Genomic DNA, 22,195 nt, shown 5'->3' with positions numbered 1-22,195 from the left:
GGCTGGCAGCCCCCCCCCCCGGGGCAGCAGTCCTGGGGCTCAGAGCCAGCGGGACGGACGGGGCTGCGGGAGCAGCCGGGGGTCCCCTGACGCTCTGGGAAATGGGGTGAAACCTTCAAGGGGCACAGGTGGTCCTGCTGGAGCCCCCAGGCAGGGATAGAGCTGGGGGGGGGCTGAGCCAAGGCTCAGCAGCATTTCAGGACAGACATGGGCAGAGAGGGGCACAGAGACGGCCGGGGGCTGCTGCCAGCAAACAGCAACTTTATTGACAGCACTGCTCCCTCACCCCCCCCCCCCCGCCCCGTGGGGATCCCCCCTGAAACACAGCCAGGAGACCCCCTGCAGCCCCTCAACAGGTTACCAGTTCCACATGTTAACAGGTTTGCTGTCTCACAAGGCACTTGGGTCTTTTTTTCCCCACTCTGGAGGAAATGAGGGTTTCCCCGTCCCCAGGGGGTGTGCATGCCCCCCCCCAGCCCCATGCAAGTCCAGTGTACACATCGCCAGTTACCTGACGAAGGGAAGCCAAAGCCCAGGAGCTGCGCTGCGTGGGAGAAGCAGCAGCAGCAGCTCCAGTTTACAAAGCAGGGGCCAGATTTGGGGACGGATTTGGGGACAGAGGGAGCAGCATCACCCCTCCCCGCCAAGCGGCGCGGGTCCGGCGCCGGCTCAGGACCAAGTGATCACAAACTGCTCCCACATCGGCAGCGACACAGGGACTCTCAGCACCTGAGGGGGTGAAGGGAGGGTCAGCGCAGTGAGAACCAGGCGGGACGGAGCTGAGGGGGTGTCAGAGCCAAGGGGGGTGTCCTGCCCCCCTGGGTGCACGCAAAGGTGCAGCCCGGCACCGCCCCGGTCCCGCAGACCCACCCTGGGCAGGGTGCCCATGGCAGACAGCCCCAGGAGCAGCACCGTGCCCCTGCTCCTCCCAGAGCTCCTGCCCCGTCACCACGCATCCTCCCCATCCTCCAGCTCCCCACCCTCGCCCCCTTGCACGGCCCAGTCCTGCCCCGGGCCCAGGGCAGTGGCGCAGCCCACGCTGGGCAGCCCTTTACGCTCCCTGGGGCCAACAAAGCGGGTACTGTGCCATCGCTGGGGCCAAACCCCGCCAGCCCCCCAGGTCCCCTCCCAGCCACCAGCTCCCCCCCCGCCTCCGCGGGGACACGAGCACTCGCCTGGGTGTCACTGCGGTAGGAGAAGTCACCCACGAGGGCACCGTTGGCCAGGACTTGCTGGGGAGGGCTGGGGACACCCAGCACGGTGACGGCCTCCAGCAGGACCCCGCCGAGGTGGGTGCTCGCCCGCAGGAGCTGGCTCAGCACCGCGCCCTGGGGGGGACAGGGCTCTGTCACCCCCCCCGCTCCCGGCCACCCCGCACGCACCCAGCTCTTCTCGACGTGCCCTGCCCGGGGGGACGGGCGCTCGGGAGAGCAGCAAAGCCATTTCTCAGAGGGGCAGGGCTGGAGAGCATCCGCTGCTGCGGGGGCGAGAAGGGAGCAACCAGCTCCCCGGCGCAGCCCCCCCGCCCTGTCCTAAGGGGGGGTCCTGAGCGGGGGGGTACAGCCCCCACGGGACCCCACCAGCGCACAGCCGCTCAGTCTGGCACTTGGGGCACGGTGCTGCGGGGACGCCGGGACCGGTGTGGGGCAGTGAACACCCCGCGCCCGGCTGCCCCCCACCAGCGCCTCCCACCCCCCCCCCCCGCCATCCTCGCTCACGTGTGTGGCCAGGAAGAGCATCTCGGTGTAGTCCCCCTTCTCAAAGGTCTGCCAGCTCTCGCCGTCGTCCCAGAACAGGTCTCCCCTGGCGAAGCCGTCGGGCGTCAGCGCCACGAGCAAGGCCATCCCCTTCCCGCGGGACTCGGCGGTGCTGAGCGCAGGCTCCTGGGGCACAGGATCGGGCAGAGCTCCGAGCGCGGCCGCTCTCCCCCAGGCTGCCGCAGCCCAAGGCGGGTCACCGCGGCGTCCCCGCGGGGCCGGGGGGCTCACCTGCAGGGGCAGGATGTGCCCCGCGCGGACATGGACGTTGATGGTGTCCAGGGGAGCTGGCAGGAGGATCCACTGCCCTTTGCTGTGGATGGCGGAGTCCTAAAGGACAAGAAGAGGAAGGAGGAGGCGCAGCGTGCCCAGGGGGGGGCCCCAGCCCAGCGCCACGGCCCACGAAAGGCCACAAAAGGCAGGCGAGGCCCGAACGCAGCCCTGGGGGGGGCTGGGACCAGCGGCGGGGTGCAGGAACCCACGCGGGGCCCCGCAGCAAAACCCCCGCGCAGCCAGCCCGGGGCAGGGGAGCACCCACCCCAGCGAGGCTGTACCACGTCCCCGCCGGGAAGTAGCCGCTGACTTTGGTCTTTCCCGCCTCCAGCACGGGCGTGACGAGCAGCCCCCCGCCCCACAGGAGCTGGCGGTCCACGGCCCAAGTGTTGGGGTCCTTGGGGAACCTGGGGAGGGAGGGGAAGGGCAGCGCCGTGCCAGGGAGACCCTGCACCCACAAACCCGCCGAGCCCGGCGGGGACCGGCACTCACTCGAGGAAGAGGGGCCGTGCCACCGTCTCCCCGGCGGAGTGAGCCCGGTGGAAGAGGGTGTAGAGGAAGGGCAGGAGGGAGTAGCGGAGGCGGAGGGCGCTCCTCATGGCGGCCTGGGCAGCCAGGCTGAAGGCGTACGGCTCCTGCGGCTGCAGGGGAGCAGCCAAAGAGGGACGCTCGGACCGCGCGGGGAGGAACGGCGGGACGCCCTGCCCACGGCTCCAGCCCGGCACCGACGGCACGCAGGGCAGCCCCCCCGCCCCACCCCGGAGCACCCAGCCGCCCCCCCCCACCCGCTGCCTCGTGGGGAGGGGGCTCCCAGGGCTCACCCGGGCGCCGTGGTCGTTGTGATTCCTCATGAAGGGGTAGAAGGCGCCCAGCTGGGTCCAGCGCACGCACAGCTCCTCCGACGTGTCGCCCGCGAAGCCGCAGATGTCGGCACCCACCAGCGGCACCCCGAAGAGGTTGAAGAGCAGCACCTCTGCGGGGCGGGGGCACAGAGGGCACCGGGGCGCTGTGGGGCTGGCGGCACGGAGCCCGTGGAGAAGCCCCCCGGTTTCAGGAGAGGCAGAGGGGGGAAGCGGGGTCGCATGGGGCCCCAGCACCCCACCGCCTACCCGGTATGGAGTAGTAGAGCTGCTCCCAGTTGCTGCCGACATCCCCTGTCCAGTGCCCCGCGTAGCGCCCGTGCCCAGCGAAGGTGGAGCGCGAGATGACGAAGGGGCGCTTGCCCCGGACCCTCAGCAGCGCGCTGCGGGCAGGATGGGACCCGCTCAGCACCGCCCGGCCGGGGAAGGGGCTGGCGCGTGCTGGGGCAGACCCCCAGCACCATCCTGCCCGTGGGGCAGGTGACACGAGGCAGTGCTCAGGACACAAGCCCCCAGCGCAGGGGCCAGCATGGCTGCACCGCACCAGCTCCGGCCCAGGGGTGGCTTCCAGCCCCCTCCGGTGCCAGGCTGGCAGCAGCAGGCAACGCGCTGTGTTCTAAACCAAACCCTCGCCCACCCGCCGAATGCCCCCCCGCCATGCCCAGCCTGCCTTCTCCCAGCTCTGGCATCCCCCGGGATGTGCAGCAGCCCCCCCCCACGAGCCCCGGGCTTACTCGTGGGAGGCGACGGCCTGGGTCAGGCCGTACAGGCTGTGCAGGTTGTAGTGGGAGGACAGGTGCTGCTGGCTGGAGGCACAGATGGTCCCAGCTTGGAGCCGTCCTCCAAACACTCCTGCACGGGAGAGGCACTGGTGAGGGCGAGCTCGGAGCCTGCCCGGCCGGGACCGGCGCATCCCGGCGCTCCTCCCGGGGCTCCCCGCACCCCCGGGCAGAGGCTGGAACCCGCTGCCTGTACCCGGCACATAGGGGGGCTGCTCCAGGCTGTTGTCGGGGCAGCCGTCCTGGGAGCCCTCCACGAAGTTCGATGGCTCGTTCATGTCCTGGGGAGGGCAAGGACGGGATGCCCTCGCCGCCGCGCCGGAGCCCAGCGGGAAGGCAGGACAGGAGCCCGGGAGCCACAGCCGGCAGCTCTGCCGGGGCCGCTCACAATCCACATGCCGTCGAAGGGCACTTGGTCGTGGAAGTCCTTCACCATGTCGTACCACCACTCGTGAGTCTCTGGGTTGGTGAAGTCCGGGAAGGCCGTCGGACCCGGCCAGACCTGCGGGAGGAAGGCAGCAAGGGGCAAAGCCCCGCTGTCCCCAGCCCCCCTGCACCCCCACAGCCCCCACCTGCCACCCTGTTTTCCACCATGGCCATCCCCCAGGGGTTTCCCTCCAGCCCTCGGGGCCTCACCCAAGCCCCCTCCCCGCACGCACCTTCCCGATCAGGGGCTGCCCCGTGGCGTTTCTGATGAACACCCCCCGCTTCAGTCCCTCGTCGTAGGGCTTGTAGGTGCCGGGAGGCCCCGAGCTGCTGATCCCAGGATCCTGGCGGGGCACAAAGCTGCCGCTTCACCAGCACGGGCAGGGAACGGCCTCCCCCCGCCTTCCTCGGAGGAAGCTCCATCACCGCCCTTAGGGGCAGCCGGGAACGCCAGTGCCAGCACACCCGCGCGGGGGCCCCGGCACGGCCAGGGGTGTCACTCACCACGATCATGATGTACCTCAGCCCGCGGCGGTGGAAGTCCTGCACCATCTCCGGGTAGTCCTTAAACCTTTTCTTGTCGAAGGTGAAATCTCTCTTGGCATCTGTGTAATCCAGGTCGTTCCACTGCACGTCCTGTGGAGGTTGGCACCGGTGCTCGGGCAGGAGCAGGGACCCCCGCACGCCGCCACGGGACCCCCGTCCCACGGGGACTCCCTGTCAGCCCCCCCCCCCCCGTCGGCTTTTGGGCCGAGGCTCCGGGGAGCAGCCGAGACCTACCAGGGGGAAGCGGGCTGCCGTCATGTTGGCCACGACCTGCCGGGTGATGTCGGTGGAGGAGTAGCCCCAGCGGCAGAGGTGGAAGCCCAGGCCCCAGTACGGGGGCATGAAGGGGAACCCTGGAAGCCGGGAGGGTGGGTGCTGGCCAGGGACGGCCCAGCGGCGCGCTCCCCCCCGGCCCCGCTCCGCCACGCTGCCGGCACCACCCCGGCAAAGCCATCCCGGGAGCGCCCGTGCCCCCCGCCCGTGGCTCGGCCCTACCGATGACGTCCAGGTACTGCCGCACCACGCTCTTGGGGTCGGGGCCCAGGAAGATGTAGAAGTCCAGGATCCCACCCGTCGTGCGCCAGGTCAGGGCCGGGCTGGGCTGCAGGAGCACGTCTGGGGAAGCACAAGCGCCGGAGGAACGAGGTGAGGACGGGGACGGGGGCCAAGCCCGCGCCCGGCGCCTCTGTGGGACTCACCCATCGCGTTGCTGTTCAGCAGGAAGACGCCGTGAGCCGACCCATCGTCCTCCATCGCCAGGTAGAAAGGGTGGGAGCCGTAGAGGTTGACCTGGGGCTGGAGCAGAGCACAGTGCGGTGCCAGCGAGGCTCCGACGGAGACCCTGGCACGGCACCCACCCACCCACCTCTCGCCGCCGGCCAGGAGCACCCTCACGGGGTGAAAACCCAGGGCTTGCAGCCCCAAACACCGCCCGAGCCGGCAGAGCTCTGCCCCGGGGGAAAACAGCTTCTGAGCAGCACAGAGCCCCACGGGGGGACAAAGCCCAGCTCGGGGACAACAGTCCCATGGGCTTGCCCGGGGCTGAGGGCAGGCCCCAGGGCACAGACGCCTTTCCCCAGCCCCAACCAAGAGGTAAGAGGCGGCGGGGCCCCCCCTGCAAGCGCAGGTGAACCACCTCCCCACTCCCTCAGCCCCGCTCCGTACCGCGGGCGCCATGTCCCGATTCCAGAGCGTGATCCTGGTCCACGTCGTGTCGAGGATCAGCGGCGTCAGGTGCTCCCCCAGCCCAGAAATGAAACGGGAGGGCAAGGAGGTGGAGATCTGCAGGAACTGGTCTGCGAAGAAGAGGGGCGCGACGGTGGTGTTCAGCCTGCCAGGGAGAAAGGGAGGCTCCGGCAAACAGCCCCGGCGGCGCCCCGCGGCCGGCGGGGAGGGGGGCACTGAGCTGGAGAACCCCCAGCCCTGGGGAGGGCCACGGATGCTCGTCACCGCGTGAAACAAAACCAAGTTTCAGCTGAGCTCTGGGATTCCTGCTTCCCTTCCCAGCCACCGAAGGGCGGGGGGGGGGGGGTGTCAAAGCAAAGCCCCCGCAGCCACCAACTGCCACCCCACGGGTGTCCCCTGCCACGCCCCTGCTCCCGCGCGGCGCTGGGGCCGGTGTCGGGGTCCCGCTCCCAGCCCGAATCCCTCCGGGGCGGCAGGACGGGCACTCACAGGACCTGCCCGCCGCGCTGCCGGTAGATGAGGAGGCCGAAGGGGTCCGGGCTGACCCGCACCTCGTAGAGCGTGGAGGCGGCTCGCCCGCCCACCCGCGGCGTGGCCAGGGGCACCTCGTAGCGCTGCCGGGCCGGGTCCCGCAGCTGCGGGGGAGAGAAAGCGGGGGGTCGGCCGGGGCCCGGGGGCGGCCGGGGGGTGGGGGGGGAGCCGGGGCGCACCGTGAAGCGCAGGCGGGTGGGGGTCTCCATCGCCACGTCCAGCCGCAGCCGGTCCACGGCCCCCGGCAGGAAACCGGCGGCGACGCGGCAGAGCCGGGCGGTGAAGCCGCTGGCCGTGGCCGTCAGGTTCTCCGCCCGGTAGCTGCGGTAGCCGCGGGGGAAGAAGCACCAGGGCGGGCCGGGGCCGGGGCCGGGGCCGGGGCCGGGGCCGGGGCCGGGGGGCGCGTAGCAGCAGCCCCGCGCCTCGCAGCCCGCCCGCCCCAGCAGCCGCTCGGGGCCGCAGTCGAAGCGGCCGGCCCGGGGCACCGCGCAGCCGGCGGCCCCGGGGCTGAGCGCGGCGGCGGGGACGAGCGGGACCAGCAGCACCAGCAGCGCGGCGGCAGCGAGCCCCGGCCCCGGCCCCGGCCCCGCCATGGCCCCGCCGTCCCGGCTTCTCCGCAGGCGCGGCGGGCCCGGCCCCACGTCACGCAGCCGCCAGCGGGGCGGGACCGGCCCCAGCCCCGGCCCCGGACGGGCGCCTTCCCCCTCCCCCTTCCTCTTCCCCTTCCCCTTCCCCTTCCCCTTCCCCTCTTCCCTTCCCCCCCCCTTCCCCTTCCCCTCTTCCCCTTCCCCTTCTCCTCTTCCCCTTCCCCTTCTCCTCTTCCCCTTCCCCCTTCTCCTCTTCCCCTTCCCCTTCTCCTCTTCCCCTTCCCCCTTCCCCTCTTCCCCTTCCCCTTCCCCCTTCCCCTTCCCCCCTTCCCTCCCCCCTTCCCCTTCCCCTTCCCCCTTCCCCTTCTCCTCTTCCCCTTCCCCTTCTCCTCTTCCCCTTCCCCCTTCCCCTTCCCCTTCTCCTCTTCCCCTTCCCCCTTCCCCTCTTCCCCTTCCCCCTTCCCCTTCCCCTTCCCCCTTCCCCTTCTCTTCCCCTTCCCCCTCCCCCTTCCCCTCTTCCCCTTCCCCCTTCCCCTTCTCTTCCCTTCCCCCTTCCCCTTCCCCCTTCCCCTTCCCCCTTCCCCCTCCCCCTCCCCCTTCCCCTCTTCCCCTTCCCCCTTCCCCTCCCCCTTCCCCTTCCCGTTCCCCCCTTCCCCTTCCCGTTCCCCTTCCCCCTTCCCCTTCCCCTTCCCCTTCCCCTCTTCCTCTTCCCCTTCCCCTCCCCCTTCCCCTTCCCCCTTCCCCCCTTCCCCTCCCCCTTCCCCTTCCCCCTTCCCCCTTCCCCTTCCCCTCTTCCCCTTCCCGAGCCGGCCCTGCAGCCGCCCCCCGCCACCGCAGCAAAATCCGGGGGCAAAGCGGGGCTTGGGGGGCCCCCTCCGGTCCAAAACCTGCCCGCCCCCCCCCCCCGCCAAACCCCTGCGGCCGGCCTTTTGCAGCAAAAGTGAAATGCAAGAAGAAACAAAGAAAATTTGCGATGCGACACCTTTAATCAACATTACACCCTGCGCACGATTATTTATTTACGGTTGTTTACTGGCAAAGCCCGCAGCCTCCAGAAGAACAACAGAGGGTTCCCGTGTATTTCGTCCGTGTCTGTCAGGCTTCCTGCGAGCCGAGCCTGGATTCCAAGCACTGACGGAGCCACTGGAGAGGCCGCTGGTGCTGCGGATGTTCCTGCTGGACCCGGAGGATGATGGCACCAATGGTCCGGAGCCGGTCCTGCGCCTTCTGCTGCTCGGTTCTCCAGGCTCCTTCAGAGCGGCACAGGGGAGCGTACTTCCCTTCCTTCAGCGCCTGCAGATGCTTCTGGCGTGTCTGGTGGGCCACAATCTCCAAAAGGTTCTGAGAAAAGCAACGATGGAAATTGCTTCGGCAAGCAGGCCACACCCAGAAAAGAACGGGGAAAAGGCTGTGATTCGTGTCACAGGTGCTGTAACCGTCACATCGTGAAACGGGCGTCTCAGGAGCAGGGCCATCGAGTCCCCACTCCACCAGCCACACAGCATCCCCGTTCCGAGTGTTGTAGAGGTGCAGCCACAGGATCACAGTATAGTTTAGGTTGGAAAAGACCTTTAAGATCATTGAGGCCAACCGTAAACCTAACACTGCCAAGCCCACCACTAAACCATGGCCCTGAGCGCCACAGCTACACATCAACTAAGAGAAAAAAATATTTTTAAATCTTGGATCATGGAATCACAGAATGGTTTGGGTGGGAGGGGACCTTAAAGATCATCTAGTTCCAACCCCCTGCCACAGGCAGGGACACCTTCCACTAGCCCAGGGTGCTCAAAGCCCCGTCCAACCCAGCCTTGATATCACAGAATTCCATAAATCAGAGAAATACTCGCACATACACGGCAACCCTTGCCAGGACAGAGTTTCACCCACTTAAAAATGCCATGGGAGGTCACTCAAGACCTTGAGCTGGCTCTCAAATCTGTAACTTACGAGTAGCCAGCTAGTGCTCACAAAGGATAGTTGTTACTAGGTATTTTCAAAACACAAACCATGCCCTTCAGGCTGGTGTTGCCAGGTGAACGCTGCCTCACTGAGGGTGCTACTGCAGCATCAATTCAGGGCCACCATGAGCCCTCGCAATGCGCCCAATTAACTTAAAGTGTTGCTAAAATTCCAGGCCAAGCATGCCCGGCCCGGGGCGGTGGCAGGACAAGCAGAGAGGGTGGCAGCCACAGGAGCAGGCAGCAGGGTCAGTGTGGCTCAGCCCGCCGGGAAGAGGAGGTGCTCACCCACAGTTTCTTGTTCCGAAGACATTCCGCATCTGAACCGAGGCCGTCGGACTCGGCCTGCAGTCTGTGCAGCTCCTGCTGCTTTTCTGAGAAGGTGGCCCGAAGGGACGCTTGGGTGCTCTCCAGCTCCAGGATGGTTTTGTTGCAGCTCTGAGTGTTCTGGTAAACGGAAGAGAAGGAAATGGCAGATTCTGGTTCTTCGGTTCAGGCGCATTCCCAGCCATCTTCCTAGAACTCGGGGGGGGGGGGGGGGGTTGTTGTCATTTTTTTAAAAAATGAGTTTCCAAAGCCTGCGGTCTGTGTGCTGCCCCCCGGGTGGCTGGGCTAAGTGCACACGGGTGCTCATTACAAGGCAAATACAGGCTATGTGAACTCTTGCAGCCCTCCTTTCCTTGCTCACCTTCTGGGTTTCACTGATCTTCTTTATCAGCTCCTCTTTCTTGCGGTGGAAATCCCTCTTGGTGAGACGTTTCTTATCTGTTTTGTTCTGACCCTCTCCACGAATTGCTATCATCTCTCTGCGAGAAACAGATGCCTCCATATCACGAATCATCTTCTCCTGCTGCTTCATCAGCTGGCTATAGCGGACCTGCCATTTGTCAAGATACAAAATAGGCTGAAAATAATGAACGTTTACAAATAGCACCTAACTGAAGTCATCTGTGTGGCACATCCCATCAACATAAACCAGGCACACGTGAGCGTTGGCAAGCCAAATTTGCTCTAAATCCAAACCTGGTTTGCCCCGGAAGGCAGAGGGCTGGATTATCAACTTGTCTAAAGTAATCCTCAAGATGTTTCACTGGAACTCATTAGCAATAGCAAAAGCAGAAGAGCAGAAGCATCCCAAGAATGAAAGGGAAGAGTTGCTTTGCCAGAAGACAGAAGACTTCCCTAACAAGTGATTAAGAAGATGCAATATTTACTAAACAACATTTCTTTGCTTATAAATTGGGGTCACAGAATTAGGTGGCAGACATACTGCACTTTAAATAGATTTCTCGGGTATATCTAGATTCTGCTGCAGCCTGTCACATAGCATGCACAGGGAACGCATAAAGCGCACACAGGATGGATGGATTTAATTCAATCTAGCTGCAGGGTGGTGTAAGATTTCCAATACTGCTATGGCCGTGAAGATGTTACTTCTCCAGCCTGTTTCTCATCTCCTGCCTTATGTTTCAGCAACTCCAAAGCTGAATACGTTGCGTGCAGCTTCCCCTCCACAGTCCTCTTTTCCAGTGGCTTACTTGCATCCTATGAATCTCTATTCTCATGGCTTGGACTTCGCCTTGTCCTGTCTCAGAATCCACCGCTGCACGCATCTCTTTTGTCAGCTGGATCTTTTTCTCCCATAGCATGATTTGATGCCTTCAATGACAGAAAGGGGAGGCAGTGCCTTTGTAAACAACAGAGGATGCTCTCTCTGCAGCAGTGGCAGCACGCTCCTGAGATCGGTTCTGAACACAGAGCTGAACGGTTTGGCAGAAACTAAGGGTTTGCATATGGGACATGTAAAAGGGCAGCAAGAGAGCAGTGTGAAATCAGATGGGAAGCACTGCAATTTAGAACATGGCATGATGACTGTAAAAGCAAGCATGCCCAGGCTGACAGGGTGCTGACGGACCCCAATTAGTGGGCCAGTGCAGCACGCTCGCTCTGAGTTACTGGCAGAGGAGACACCATGCAGAGTCTTCCCATAGGGATCTTGGCAACGTCCAGCACAAGCATGCTGGAATTGTTAAAGCCAACATCCTCTCAGCTCTTGCTGGTTCCAGAGGCAGCTAAAGCACCTTCCAGTTTTTGCGTTTCAAAAATTCATTAAACTCCTTTCATCTTCTCCAAGGAGGACAGAAGGACGTTTGCTGGTGCTGGTTCATTTTGATGACTGAATAAGAAAGGGAATATGGACACATGTACAAAAGGTCAAAGACTGTGGCGCAAAGCAAGGCTCTCCCTGGTACCTACTCTGCTTCCACCAGGCTGTTTAGGAGTCTGTCCTTCTCCTCACTCAATTGACTGTGCCTCTCCTGCATCTCAATTGACTCTTTTTCTGCTGCCTAGATTGGGGAAGCATAAACCAATACAACATTGTCAGACCAAGAAAGATTTACAGGATCACCGTTTGCCTCCTACCTGTATGGGAGGTTGAGACCTGGAATTGAGATGTCAAGCCCCTGTACCTTGAGAGAGCGTACAAACTCGTTCTCTGTGATAATGTTGCCATACTGCAGCTCCTCAAAGCTGTTGTTGTTCTTGTTGATCAACACATTCAACTTTGTCAAGTCATTTGACATGTTCCTCATGTGATGTTCGATGTCTTTCTGTTCTTTCGTTTCCTGCTGAATTTCATCTACAGGTGAATAGAAAAAAAGTCTTAAAATTCCCACAAGCACTGGGTTGAACACTGGCAAGGTGTGACAAACTGCTATCAGACCAGACAACACTGCATGTGGAGCCACCTGGGTCCTACACACCCAGTCAAAACATTTTTCCACAAGCCCAAAAAGCAAGTAAGGTTTTGAAGGAGACTACTGTGGAAAACCGTTGGTTTTGCCCAAGGAAAGTGCTATCATGGGTGGGGACATTTACCTGCCAACTACTTTAAGAAGTGCAACGCGTGACATGGTCACTTAGGGTTTGACTGTGTCAGTTAAGACTGCAGGATCAATTCTTCCAGGAATTAACAACGTGCAGAACAGCAGAAGGTGCCTGGCTCTTACCCCAGAGCACAGTCCTGGGCCCATTTGCATTATTGCTTACACATCCATAGGAGCACCACCGCGGGCTTTCCTTGGTGAAGGTCTAGCATTACCCATCTGTAAGCCTTCACTCTCTTTTTTCTCCATTCATGGATGAACATTTTAAGAAAGAGTTAGGGAATGGCTTACTTTCAGTGCGCACTTTCTTCTGCTGCATTATTGTGATCTGTTTCTTCAACATATCCAAGGAGGCTACTTGTTCCTCCCGTTCATGTGTCAATTTGACCAGCTCTTTCTGTTGATTGAGCCAGTATTTCTGTAGTGTCATCACCTCAGAATTACATTCTTCTATCTCCTTCGTCAACTTGTTGATCTCGATTTCCAGTGGTCCCAATTCTTGCCCCTGCACGAAGGCAAGATTTGGGATAAATCAGGCAGAATCTGCTGGAGCACTTGTTTATAGCATCGTTGCAGAAGGCCAGCCCAACTGCTGAGATGCCTGCTAAACACTTCAGCTATGCTCTGATTTTGTCCACGAGTTACTCTCTGCCTCCCTCTCCCATGAGCTGGATGTGACTAATCATCCCTGACCTCACAGGAATAAATGCAAGAGAAGCCCCGAAGGCTCTCAGACTGTGGCCAAAGGGCCTCCTAAGCTCTCACACCAGGCACCTCTGGACACTCAAACGTTTGCGAAGCGTATGCCTCAGTGCTCATTTTCCCAGTGGTATCCATAAAGGTCTTACAGCTCGCAGTGGGAGGACAGACCTGGGTATCACCTGAATGGGGCCAACTGCTCAGCGACTGACCCATCGCTCTGCCTGCTCCATCCTCCCCTCGTCAGTCTCGGCAGATTTTATAATGAGATCCTATTTACTCCCGGAGTATCGATGTCATTCAAGATTTTCACCAGGTGCAGACAACTCCCTGCAGGAATCTGTGCTAGGCACACCCTCATTTCACAATTCCTTAATGCCAGCTCCTCTTCCCATGCATGAACTGTTTGGCAAATGTAAACATTTACCTTCACTAGTGCAGCTTTTAAATCACAACACTGATGCCTGCAAGTTTTAGCTATCCAACACTTAAGCAGTTACATTCATCAAGGACATCTGTGGTCACCACAAAGAATAAAATCAAATTTGGGATTGAAATGTAAAGGTACATACCCCCTGCTGAGAAAGAATCATCTCCAACCTCTTGTTGTACTGGCTGATGACCCGTCCCTTGCTCTCAATCAGGAGACTGCACTTTGCAATCTCACTTTCACTGTGGCTGATCAGATCATGGACATTTTTTATTTCCTTGTCCAGCTCACAAAGTGTTTTTTGGAGAATTGTCAGCCTGCAGTTGGTATGAGTTGCATTCAGCATAACCTGGGCCATATCATTCTCAACCTTGGAAAAATGCAGCTCCTAGAAATATCAACAGGCAGAAAACAAATTACTGTCACCAGCAGCAACTCGCTGATTTGTAACGCCCACTTATCAAAGCACAGGAAACGAGGGATTTAGATTTTCCTCCCAGGTCTGTACTACAAGCTGCAACAAGCTACTTACCCTCTTTGTACCTTTGTTTCTCCATCTGTTGACAGGAGATAGCAATATTTACCTCTGCCGTAAGGCTGCTGTAAAGCATTAAGGAGCCGAGACATCCCAAACCCCTTTAAGAGACACCACACTCATCACTTCTGCCAGGATCCTCCCTGCCCGGATGTCTCTGGTTGTCTGGCTAACAGCAGTAGGACGTTCCTATATGGTACCTTCCCCACCGTGCCAGAGGAGCGCACCCCTTGCCTAACAACTGCACTAGCCAGAAATCGCGGCTCCGCCGTTTGTTTAGGTGCAGCACGAATGCAGCCGGGCCACTTGCAGGAGCCTGTCTGCTGCTCCTGCGCAGCGCGGAGCACGCTGCCAGGGGTTGCAGTTTGCTCTTTTCCAAGTCTGTAGTCTCTGCACTACAGCGAGCTGTGCAACGCAGATGCTAATGGGAGTCAGTGCGGAGTGTCCAGTTGTCTGTGTGCCTGCGGGCAGGGGGGCGGAGGGGCCTTTCTCACAACGAAAGCCAAGCCTGGCAGTCTTCCAGTTACTTGAGATATGCCCTTGATTTAAAAAATCCAGGGGTAGGCTGAAGTAACCCATGGAAATACAGAGGTGTGAGCATGTTGTGTTAGCGCCAGCCCACGCAACTCGGTATGATAAATACTGTGCTGAGTCTTCTAGTTCTAATATCTGTACCAGTTATACACTCCCACAGAGAACAACTTATCATGCCATAAAGAATGGTGCGTCTGGTTTGAGTGTTCCTTGGATTGTAATCCTTTCTTAGAAACTGAGAGCATGCCTGGATCACATTTCATCATGCACCGTGGAGATATACGTAAGTTTAATGTGGACCATAGCAGTACCAGTTATCCACTGTCTTCCTGCAATACATGAGAACTTGAACCACTTTATAGTAAATCCTCCCAGGATTCATCATTCTGCCCCGTGTTTTAAGTACAGAAGGAATAGCATGTTGTGCCAGGCCTTTTTGACCACACTCTCCCATACGCCAGAATCCTGCAATAAGATCACCAGAAGAATTAAACTGAAGTTGCAAACCCAGCGGAGCTTCAATTACAGACCTGAAAACCAGAGTGAAGGCACTGACAGAACACACCTGAGAACCACACCCCTAGACGGTTTCCTTCCCCTGCCCTCCCAAATGGAAGAGATACCATACCAGATCTGCTTTTCTCCTATGGAGTTTTGCAGCCAGCTGTGAGAAGTGCTTTGTGGCTTTGCTGGACATCATCTGGTCCTGAACCTTTGCCATGATTTCATTCTCCATCTGCTCTTTGGCATCAGTTCCTTTCTCTATATCCTTGCTGATGGACAGCAACTCATTCAGACGAGCAGCTTGATCCTAAAAGGTGGGGAAGACAGAGACAGGATCACTGCAACTGTGAGGGGAAGGGGATTAAATACCTGTGTACAATTCAAAAGGATTTTTTGTCCATGTGACTCTTCTCACCATCTTGGTCCTGTTGAGGGCCTGCTCTGTCTCATGGAGAATTCGAGCGTAGGTGCCAGATTCAACCTTCAAGGCCTCCTGCCTTGAAAGGCACTGGGCAATCAGTTTCCTTGTTGTGTTGGCATTGTTCTCTGAACGGCTCAGGATGGTGACAAGCAACTCGTTCTTCTCCTCCTCCTTCCTGATCGACTTTCTACAGCCATGGATGTCCATTTCTAGGGACTTGAGGTCATGTCTGTACTTGCTGAAGAGGCAAAGAAGATGGAAATTTGTCACAGGGATTGATTCGTGTGCCGAACGGTCATCTACAAATTCCTCTTTCCAAACATGCTACTGCAGCAACTACTGACTGAGAAGGAAGATCTTTACAAAGGCTAGTCTGCTGTGACAGTGCCGAGACACCAGAAGATGGATGGGGACATTAACATTTAAAAGGAAATGTATGTAGGAAAAGTAATTCCTTCTTTCAGTCCCGTCCCCACCCCCCCATTCTTACCAGGATGCCACCATATAAAAGCATATTGTTTGTTCTCAGAGAATCAGTCAAGCTTTAAGGCTCCAGACCAAATAAACACTTCCTTCAGCAACAGTAGGAAGGTTTTCCTGAAGATCTCTAAAGGCATCACAAAACCCTAGCCAAAAGTGATAGATAAATCCTTCCTGATGCCTAGCTCTTTGGATTGAGGGATGCCGCAAAGGTGAAGGAAGTCTTTTAAAGGAATAAAATATGACTAGAAAAACTCTTTAAAAAACAACTTTTTTAAAAAAAAAGCTTTAAAAACCCACACATTTTGAGGAAGACTTGTGTTTTAGATAAAGAAAATAGTAACAAAGGACTGTGCTTCTTATCCTTTAACCTTTTTATGTGCTTTAGAGCAGCAAACTTGTTCTGCCCAACGTATCCTGCACGTACAGAAATGAACTTTACAGAAGACACACTGTCCCTTTTAGAATCCTTCCCGTCCAAATTATTTGAGGTCTCTCCCAGGACTGTTTTCAGATACCACACCTCAGCAATTCTTGTGCGGCAATATAGGCCTCATCTCTTTGCTTCATTCCAGCCAGGCTGATATTCCAGTGGTTCATCAGTCGCTTTTTCTCCATGTTAATAGCCTGTACCTCCATACAAGCCTAGGGAAGAGAGAGTTGGTAGACAGGATGAATCTATACTGTGTTGACAAACCAAATTCATGTTACAATGCAGTATTTTTTTTTTCTGTTCATAATATGCTGGGCAGGAACAGCTTCAGGTAACATGTGCCTAGTTTATTGCCACACCAGACCACAGAACATAGGTCTGCAAGAAAAAAAATGCTGAGAAGTGAGGGGGAGGAAGTGATTTACAGGCAATTCTTAAGGACAAAGGGAAAAAAAAAATAGGAAGTCTTCATTCCTCCAAACAGGAACGAAGCATACAACTCTGGCCTAGATTGTACATACCCACGTGAGCATGAGCCAAAGGGGTCAGTCCTGCCAGGGGGAAATATTAACCAGAAGCGAAAAAGGCACCTTCCTACCTCATTTACTGCTTGCCGAGTTGCTTTTGTGTCCTCTGCCTGGGCCACAAACTGAGCTTCAAACAGAGCAATCTGTTCTTGTAGTTCATAGGCTTTTCTTGTTAAGCGGTCTAGTAAAAGATCCTAAAGAGTCAGAGCCAAACAGTTCAGGATGAGTAATACAATCTCAGTCTTAACCAGCTATATTCTACAAGAATAACATAAGATAGAAAAGGAATTAAATTGGCAACTGGATTAGATTTGATTCCTTCTGAAACTTTTCCATTCATATAGAAATGACTCACGAAGGCAGCAGTGACAACTTTCAAGAGAATGAGACCTTCTTTGCTGATTTTTGATTATCCCATTTGCAGTAGTAAATTGATATTTCGGATCTGAAGCAGCATTCATTCCTGTCAGCATGGATTCTGTTGAGCCACTTCTCCAGCAGCTGGGAATCTTAATAACTTATGTTTTTAAATCCTTTGTTAAAAAACACCTAAATCCATTTGGTTTCAGCTGTTTGCATGCAATTCTGCATTAATAATCATCAGTTCATGTCCTGCTGCAAGCAGACGGCAGCAGAGGGAGCTCCAGCACACCAACAGGCTCGGTTCATTTTCAAAGTTCTCTTTTCATTGTGAAACTCATTGTGACTCAGAATAATTCTCCAGACTTGAGCATATGATACTTCTTCACCAAGTATCTTTCTGCCCCCACACCCCTTTGCTTGAGTGAAGAGTGATTTGCTATTATAAGGCTTGTCAAAAAACTTTGGGCAGTACATAGCACTATCTTGGTGGGGATTTTCTGCGTTTTGAGAAAAGCCTGTGGGGTTTTTTTCAATTATTTGGGAAAAATATCCCTCACATCTTCCGTGATTCAGTCACTATAGCCTCCCTTCTGACAAGGCAGCATATCCTCCAAGGCACACCACTAACTGACATCTGTATTTATTTGTTTATTATTTATTTTAAAGAAGTCAGTTTCACTTGGTACCTGTTTTTTCTTTTCCACCTCAGCCTGGACCTTCTCTGCCTCAGCCCTCTTTGTCGACTGTTTCATTAGTAAAATATTATGACGCATATCCTCATCCATATTCTGCATGTAGGAGAGATGCAAGGCCAGGTTTTCAACCTGAGTCTGCATTGCAGAAACTGGGGAGACAGGAGCAAAAATATTTACAGAAAAGGATGTTTGTAGGACACACTTTTAACAGAGATAAAAGAGAAAGAAACATAGAAGCACCCAAAGCAAAAGCCACACGCATACCGGCTAAATCGGCCCTCCCTGAAATAAGAATTTACATCAGCTTTGGCATATAGCTCCACAAGCAAAACTAAAAAGCTTGGTAAGCAATTCCTTAATTCTCAGCACACAGAATCCCAAGAAATCAAAGAAGGGGCCTCAGGAGGCTGTGAATCCACTCCTCTGCCCCAAAACAGAGCTGTCTCTCAGTCTGTTGAATGCTTCTCTAATTTTTTTCAAGAACCTGCAAAAACTTTCTAGGCAGTTTATTTTAATGCTTAGCTATCCTTGCTATTGCAACTGCTTTACTGTTTCCTATCCAAATGCTTGCAACACAAAAAAAATTAATCATGTCCATTTCTTTGGCTGGATGGGTGCTGCTCTCATAGTTCTGGATGCCCCTACCACCTTTGCCATCTCGTCACACCCTTAGAGACGCAGGCAAACGTAACAGAGTGATGGGAATTTTCTTTTTAAGTCACAGAACAGCCTACCTGCCAGAAACAGTTTTAGTTTTAGTCCTAAAGACTTTCTTACAAGTACAACGTAGCAACATAGTCTTAGAAACAATAGAAATTATATGGCAACCAGGAATATCTGTGAATTTTTTCCATGAGTGCATTACTTCTCATTAATTTTACTGTATTTCTCAATCCAGTGCTTGGCTCACATTCAAATTTCTCCGTATAGTGCTAGAATCAGGAAATACTGCAAGGACTGCCTCAGTCACCTTTCTTGCGCTCATCATCCGTGTTGTGACACATTTTCTTGTGAGTAAGCCTGAGGCCCTCCAGTTCCTCTTCCAGCTGCCGACGCGCTGTGGCCATCTGAGAACAGCGGTCATGGCTCTTCTCCAGTTCCATCTGCAGATGGGCCAGCTGCTGCTGTGCTCCGTAAAGAATCACCCCAAGCTCTTCTCTCTGTGCTTTGCCCTTCTTCGTTGCTGTCCTCTGCAAACACAAGAGGAAATCAGCTCTCACTTCAGCTTGGACAGGGACGGGCCGCTGTGGGAAGGCACAGAAAGAATGCTGTATACCAGTTCCCGAAGCTCTAGGTTCACTTTTTCCATCTGCTTGGTAAGGTAATTCTTCAGGGCAGCCTGGAATCTTCTCATAAGAGGCTGTAAAGAAGTATGACGTTGATAAACTTTAACATACTTGTGTAAATAAATTATGAGGAAACCTTACTGCTACTTGCGCTATTAAATAAAACATATTTTTTGCCATAGGCACTTGCATTCTCATTTTAGCTACACTCACTGTAGCAAGCGAGAAGAGTTATACGGTGGGTATTTGTTGACATCAGAATATGACTACTAAGAATATTGAAAGTCAGAAACATCGGAAGAGCTACACCTGAGAACCCATCTACTCACTCTCGCTGCAAGTACTTCTCTTTCAGGAGTGCTGAAGAGTATTAGATTTACCCACTGCATTGCTCACTTCTGGACCTGCAACTCTGGGGTTAATCTTGAAGGAGTAGACATATTCAGGAGTTGGTACTTTTGCAGAAGTGATTTTTAAACATGTAGTTTTAGCATACAGCTAAGCCATTGCTTACAATTTACCTCACATGTTTTATACAAATAAAAATATCAAGTCTGCAAAGAAGAATGACAAGATTTGAGGGCTTCTCACGTGTTCCGGATCCAAGACAACCAGCTCTGTTTCTTCACTTCTTCTGCTTATTTCATGTTCCTCAGCTCCACCCTGCTGGCATTCCTTTTCCCACCTTTGGTCACCATGCTCACTAGTAAGCTGATTGAATTGCTCAAAAGCAGACTCTGAATAGAGAGAAATGGGTTCTCCAGTGTTACCTGGGCCCCACCCCCAAAAAAAAGATAAAGGCCTAGATCTCATAGTGTTATACCTCCAACTGCATTAACAGTGAACAGAAAGGGAGAAAAGTAGAAACTGTGCTTGTTCAGCCTGGAGAAGAGAAGGCTCCGGGGAGACCTTCGAGCAGCCTCCCAGGGCTTAAAGGGGGGACAGGGAAGGTGGGGAGGGACTCTGGGTCAGGGGGTGTGGGGGTAGGATGAGGGGTGACGGGTTTAAATTGAAAGAGGGCAGATTTAGGTGAGATCTAAGGCAGAAATTGTTCCCTGTGCGGGGGGTGAGGCGCTGGCCCAGGGTGCCCAGAGCAGCTGTGGGTGCCCCCTCCCTGGAAGGGTTCAAGGCCAGGTTGGACGGGGCTGGGAGCACCCTGGGCTGGGGGAAGGGGGCCCTGCCCGGGGCAGGGGGGGGCACTGGGGGCGCTTTAAGGTCCCTTCCAACCCAAACCAGACTGTGGGTCTGTGACTGATAGATGGTATCCAGTGTTGTACTGTTGATAAGGAACTGAACAATACCTGACTTTGTGCAGCTCTCCAGCTCCACTGACAATGCAGGTGCCTGCAGAGGAGCTCCCGAAGGAGGGGAGGGCTTTCCTCTGCCTATTATTGGCTGCTCCATGTCACCCAGTTCAGGCGGACAACTGACTAATTCCACTTTGTCTGAGAAAGTCTCAGGAGATTTTTCCTGAAACATAAAATCCATCACCGGAAACAGCTTTTCAGTCTGACTCTATTTGCCCCTAAAATCTGCTTATTTTTGTCATCATGAGACATGAACAATGCAGTCAAAGACTCAACAAGAAAGCCTTGTTCTAAAATCAGTGCACAGATACACTGGCAAAACTGTGTCACTCCTGATTAAAAAAAAACAACTTTACACATATACAGCACAACAAAGGAACCTCTCCAGTTTTGTCAGAGCTTTTGTATATTTGTATACTAGTTGGTGCTTGCCCAATTATCTTCTCTCTGTTCCAATTCTGATTGATTTTTTATTTGCAGCAATAAAACTGCACCAAGAGAATGTAAAGTTACAAATGCTGGTCATACGTTCTGAGAATAATATTACAGATCTTATTATAGCGTCTCACCTCTGCAGAACCAGCAGACAGCTCTGTAGCTCCACAGCCCTCTCTTTCTGCTGGGGGAAACGGCTCTTTCTGGTCTTCCAGAGGAACAGACTCTTCCTCTTCATTGTCATTCCCATTCTCTGCCTCTGTTGCCTAGCGTACAACACAGGCAAAAAGCACGATAGCAGCATTATAACGGGTTGTGTACTTTGTTTAATGTTAACACTACAGTATTGTAACAACTGCTTTTTGCCACAGGGCACAGAAGTTTAATTTAGTTTAATCTCTTTTACAAAAATGTTCTCCCAGCTAGTATTAAGATAGTAAAGATCCCAATAAAAATTCTACACACCACTTTTAATTTCACACGTGTTTCTAGCTCACATCTATTTAAAACAAAAAAAAAGTCCTTCAGGATTTATTAAAGAAAGTCTTTCAACCTGCTCTACATGTAGCCAAATTATTCTCTTCTTTCTTTTTAAAGAAACACCGTTTTATCCCATATCATCATTTGTCCAATCCAAGTATTGTGCAACACCAATGGAAGAAGAAAACTTATCACCAACAAACCTCAAAAAAATAGCCCAATTATGTGCACCCATGAAATGTGGGTAACTTCCTTTTTAAACTGACTATAGCAGAAATGTGCTATCTATCTAAGAACACATACTGCAAGATGCTGCTGATATACAGGACTGTAACTAAAGTTACTTTTTAGTGGCTTTTTTTTGTACATGCAGGGCAAGACTGCAACAATTGCTTCCTCGTTTTACTTCTTCCTATTGAATCCACTTCCACGAAGACACCTCTCTGTAAGGACCGTGTGGGAACACGCTGCCATGTGAACATTTCAAAGGAAATCACCTCCAGAGCAAGATGCGATGGAACTCTGATTACATCCCGCTCAGCAGAGCCGAATTCCAGCCCAGATCCCTCTGCTGCAGCCCGGGGGGTCTCCTCCATGGCGCTGGGGACGGGGGGGGGGGCCTCTGCCTGCAACCAGAGGGCCCACAGGAGAGAGAGGGGGAGTCCCAGCGCCCCCCAACCTGCGACTCCCCGGGGCCGCCCCTCCGCCACAGGGCTGGGCAGGGGCACACGCGGGACCAGGGGGTGTCAGGCTGGGGGGTCCCGTCCCGGGGGGGGCCGTCCCGGGGGGGGGACCAGGCCCAGGGGGTGTCAGGCCGGGGGGGGCCGTCCCGGGGGGGGACCAGGCCCAGGGGGTGTCAGGCCGGGGGGGGCCGTCCCGGGGGGGGGGGGGAACAGGCCCAGGGGGTGTCAGGCCGGGGGGTGCCGTCCCGGGGGAGGACCAGGCCCAGGGGGTGTCAGGTCGGGGGGGCCGTCCCGGGGGGGGAGCCCAGGCCCAGGGGGTGTCAGGCCGGGGGGGCCGTCCCGGGGGGGGAGCCCAGGCCCAGGGGGTGTCAGGCCGGGGGGGGCCGTCCCGGGGGGGGAGCCCAGGCCCAGGGGGTGTCAGGCCGGGGGGGGCCGTCCCGGGGGGGTCCAGGCCGCTGTGGAGCCCCGGCCCGGCCGCACTCACCCGCCACCGGCGGCACCGTCTTCCCGTTGCCAGGCGACGCGTCAACACCCCCGGTCACGTGACCGACGCGGCCAGCACCACCGCACCCCGCGGAGGGGGAGCTCGG

General features: G+C 55.9%; 2 protein-coding genes across 4 annotated transcripts; both read right to left on the bottom strand.

The window, feature by feature from the left end:
- Nucleotides 1-241: 241 nt before the first annotated feature.
- GAA (alpha glucosidase) lies at nucleotides 242-6,950 on the bottom strand. Its single transcript, XM_042802300.1, has 19 exons — nucleotides 6,537-6,950; nucleotides 6,316-6,461; nucleotides 5,806-5,971; nucleotides 5,340-5,436; nucleotides 5,137-5,256; nucleotides 4,876-4,994; nucleotides 4,600-4,731; nucleotides 4,329-4,439; nucleotides 4,058-4,171; nucleotides 3,866-3,950; nucleotides 3,625-3,742; nucleotides 3,140-3,273; nucleotides 2,852-3,003; nucleotides 2,523-2,671; nucleotides 2,296-2,437; nucleotides 1,989-2,087; nucleotides 1,719-1,883; nucleotides 1,176-1,328; nucleotides 242-729 (listed from the first exon to the last, which is right to left on the bottom strand). Exons 1-19 carry the CDS (start codon nucleotides 6,948-6,950, stop codon nucleotides 670-672), a joined length of 2,676 nt encoding a protein of 891 aa, XP_042658234.1. The 3' UTR covers nucleotides 242-669.
- A 961-nt stretch (nucleotides 6,951-7,911) lies between these two features.
- Nucleotides 7,912-22,112, bottom strand: CCDC40 (coiled-coil domain containing 40). Of its 3 annotated transcripts, XM_042802324.1 has the most exons (20): nucleotides 22,090-22,112; nucleotides 21,420-21,548; nucleotides 20,577-20,708; nucleotides 20,002-20,170; nucleotides 19,292-19,470; nucleotides 18,691-18,774; nucleotides 18,385-18,604; nucleotides 17,406-17,563; nucleotides 16,428-16,550; nucleotides 15,920-16,041; nucleotides 14,911-15,154; nucleotides 14,620-14,802; nucleotides 13,065-13,310; nucleotides 12,085-12,298; nucleotides 11,377-11,546; nucleotides 11,162-11,253; nucleotides 10,444-10,564; nucleotides 9,594-9,782; nucleotides 9,194-9,352; nucleotides 7,912-8,285 (listed from the first exon to the last, which is right to left on the bottom strand). In XM_042802324.1, exons 2-20 carry the CDS (start codon nucleotides 21,516-21,518, stop codon nucleotides 8,040-8,042), a joined length of 3,150 nt encoding a protein of 1,049 aa, XP_042658258.1. In that variant the 5' UTR covers nucleotides 21,519-21,548; nucleotides 22,090-22,112; the 3' UTR covers nucleotides 7,912-8,039. The 3 variants fall into 3 exon arrangements, with proteins under 3 accessions (XP_042658258.1, XP_032845849.2, XP_042658259.1); XM_032989958.2 differs by lacking the exon at nucleotides 22,090-22,112 and having other exon boundaries at nucleotides 19,292-19,437; nucleotides 21,420-21,636; XM_042802325.1 differs by lacking the exons at nucleotides 11,162-11,253; nucleotides 22,090-22,112 and having other exon boundaries at nucleotides 11,330-11,546; nucleotides 21,420-21,636.
- Nucleotides 22,113-22,195: the final 83 nt, after the last annotated feature.

The sequence above is a fragment of the Tyto alba genome, unplaced genomic scaffold (genome assembly GCF_018691265.1).
Source record: "Tyto alba isolate M040663 unplaced genomic scaffold, T.alba_DEE_v4.0 Super-Scaffold_39, whole genome shotgun sequence".
In the NCBI taxonomy this organism is placed as follows: Eukaryota; Metazoa; Chordata; class Aves; order Strigiformes; family Tytonidae; genus Tyto; species Tyto alba.
Note: the sequence above shows the minus strand (reverse complement) of the source record. Positions and strands in the feature narration are given on the sequence as shown.